Raw genomic sequence first — 2,177 nt, 5'->3', positions numbered from 1 at the left:
GGTTCCCAAGACCTCTTGGACCTCCCATGGGGGGTCCCCCAAGTGCCTCCAGCACCGTCCTGGTGAGCAGGGATGCTCCTCAAAGCCCCCAAGGTCCCCAACTCACCCTCCACCACTTTGATGGGGTGAAGGTCCGAGGGCAGCCGGGAGTTGATGTGGAAGATCTTCTGTGCGTTCCAGATCATGCGGAGCAGGTTGCAGGGGAGCACCACCTGGGGACAGGAACCCAAAACGGGGGGTCAGAACCTCAAAAATGGGGAGTAGGACCCAAAAACGGGGTTTGGAAGGTCAAAAATGGGGTTAGGAACTCAAAAATGGGAGGTGATCACATCAAAATGGGGAAGATGAGGTCAAAAACAGGGCATAGGACCCAAAAATGGCATTTGGAAAGTCAAAAATGGGGTTCAGGAGCCAAAAGTGGGAGGTGGGACCCCAAAAAGGGGTTCAGGAAGTAAGAAAATGAGTGGTGAGCACCTAAAAATGAGGTTCAGGACCTAAAAATGGGGGTCAGGAGGTCAAAAATGGGGGTCAGGACCCAAAACTGGGTGGTGAACCCATCACAGTGGGGTTTGGGACCTCAAAACAGGGTTTAGGAGCTCAAAACCTCAAAAGTGGGCTTTGGGTGCTCTTGGGGTGCTCCTGAACCCCTCCATGGAGCTCCCCATTGGCTTTGGGTCCTCCTGAACCCCTCAAGCCAAGGTGGTGTCCCCTCCATGGAGCTCCCCATTGGCTTTGGGTCCTCCTGAACCCCTCAAGCCAAGGTGGTGTCCCCTCCATGGAGCTCCCCATTGGCTTTGGGTCCTCCTGAACCCCTCAAGCCAAGGTGGTGTCCCCTCCATGGAGCCCGTTGGGTGCTGGGCTGACCTTGCTGTCGCCGGTGGGGAAGATGACCCTGAGGACCTCCCTGTCCTCCCGCATCTTCTCAAACTCCCTCTCGAGCTCGTTCTGGATGTGGGCGTTGAACAGGACCCCCTTGCCCAGCTCCTCCTGCAGCGTCCGCCGCAGCGCCCGCTCGTTCGTGTAGTCAAACTTGAACCTGGGCACGGACACGAGGGGGGACCAAGATGGGCTCCAAGATGGGCAGAAGCACTTTGGGGACCCCAAGATGAGCTCCAAGATGGGCACAAAGATGGGCAGGAGCAGGTTGGGAACATCAATGTGGGTCCCAAGTTGGGCAAAAGGAGGTTGAGGGCACCAAAATGGGCTCTGAGATGGTCAGAAGCACCTTGGGGACCCCGCGGAACCTTGAGGACCTCAAGGGCCACCTCACCCCCTCAGACCCTGCCCTGGGGACCTCTTACTTCTTCTCGAAGGCCTTGTTGGAGGGCTTGAGGGTGGCGAGGTTCTGGAACTCGACGCTCTCGCCGGCCAGCCCGTCCTCCCCGTAGCGCAGCTGCACCACCTGGTTGATGGAGTTCCGCACCGTCGCGTCGTACTTCACCATCACCGACTCCATGGACTTGATCAGCCGCCGCTGGATGTACCCTGGGGGACAGGACACGTGGTAACAGCCACAGGGGGCACCACGAGGCATCGGTGGGGACCAAAGCCCATTGAAGGGCACCAGGAGGCATCTAAGGAGGGTTTGGTGGGGCCCAAAGCCCATTGAAGGGCACCAGGAGGCATCTAAGGAGGGTTTGGTTGGTGCTAAATCCCATTAATGGCCCCCAGGAGGCATCTAAGGAGGGTTTGGTTGGTCCCAAAGCTCAGTGAAGAGCACCAGGAGTCATCTAAGGATGGTTTACGGCAACCTGAAGGACACTGAATGTAACCAGGAGGCATCTGGGGTAGGTTTGGTTGGTCCCAAAGCCCATTAATGGCCTGAAAGAGGCATCTGGGGGGGTTTGGTTGGTGCCAAACCCCATTAATAGCCTGAAGGAGGCATCTGGGGTGGGTTTCAGTGTCTTGGAACCCCTTGAAGGTAACCAGGAGGTATCTGGGGAGGGTTTGGTTGACCCCAAAGCCCATTAATGGCCTGAAGGAGGAATCTGGGGGGGGGTTGCTTCACCCCAAACCCCATTAATGGCCCGAAGGAGGCATCTGGGGAGGGTTTGGTTGGTCCCAAAGCCCATTTGAGGTGGGGGGGGGCTGTGGGGCTCGGACCTGTCTCTGCGGTCTTGACGGCCGTGTCGATGAGGCCCTCGCGCCCGCCCATGGCGTGGAAGAAGAACTCGGTG

General features: G+C 58.0%; 1 protein-coding gene across 1 annotated transcript in view; it reads right to left on the bottom strand.

The window, feature by feature from the left end:
• The window catches only part of POLR2A (polymerase (RNA) II (DNA directed) polypeptide A, 220kDa), a gene marked incomplete at both ends in the record, with an annotated part of 8,780 nt that overhangs the window by 3,832 nt on the left and 2,771 nt on the right, over positions 1-2,177 (bottom strand). Inside the window, 4 exons of the mRNA XM_010023149.1 lie at positions 107-212; positions 865-1,036; positions 1,302-1,485; positions 2,104-2,176. Of these exons, the coding sequence (XP_010021451.1) occupies positions 107-212; positions 865-1,036; positions 1,302-1,485; positions 2,104-2,176 (535 nt within the window). The remainder of the gene's footprint in view (positions 1-106; positions 213-864; positions 1,037-1,301; positions 1,486-2,103; position 2,177) is intronic.

The sequence above is a fragment of the Nestor notabilis genome, unplaced genomic scaffold (assembly GCF_000696875.1).
Source record: "Nestor notabilis isolate BGI_N333 unplaced genomic scaffold, ASM69687v1 scaffold9211, whole genome shotgun sequence".
Classification (NCBI taxonomy): Eukaryota; Metazoa; Chordata; class Aves; order Psittaciformes; family Psittacidae; genus Nestor; species Nestor notabilis.
This window is presented reverse-complemented; position numbering and strand designations above follow the sequence as displayed.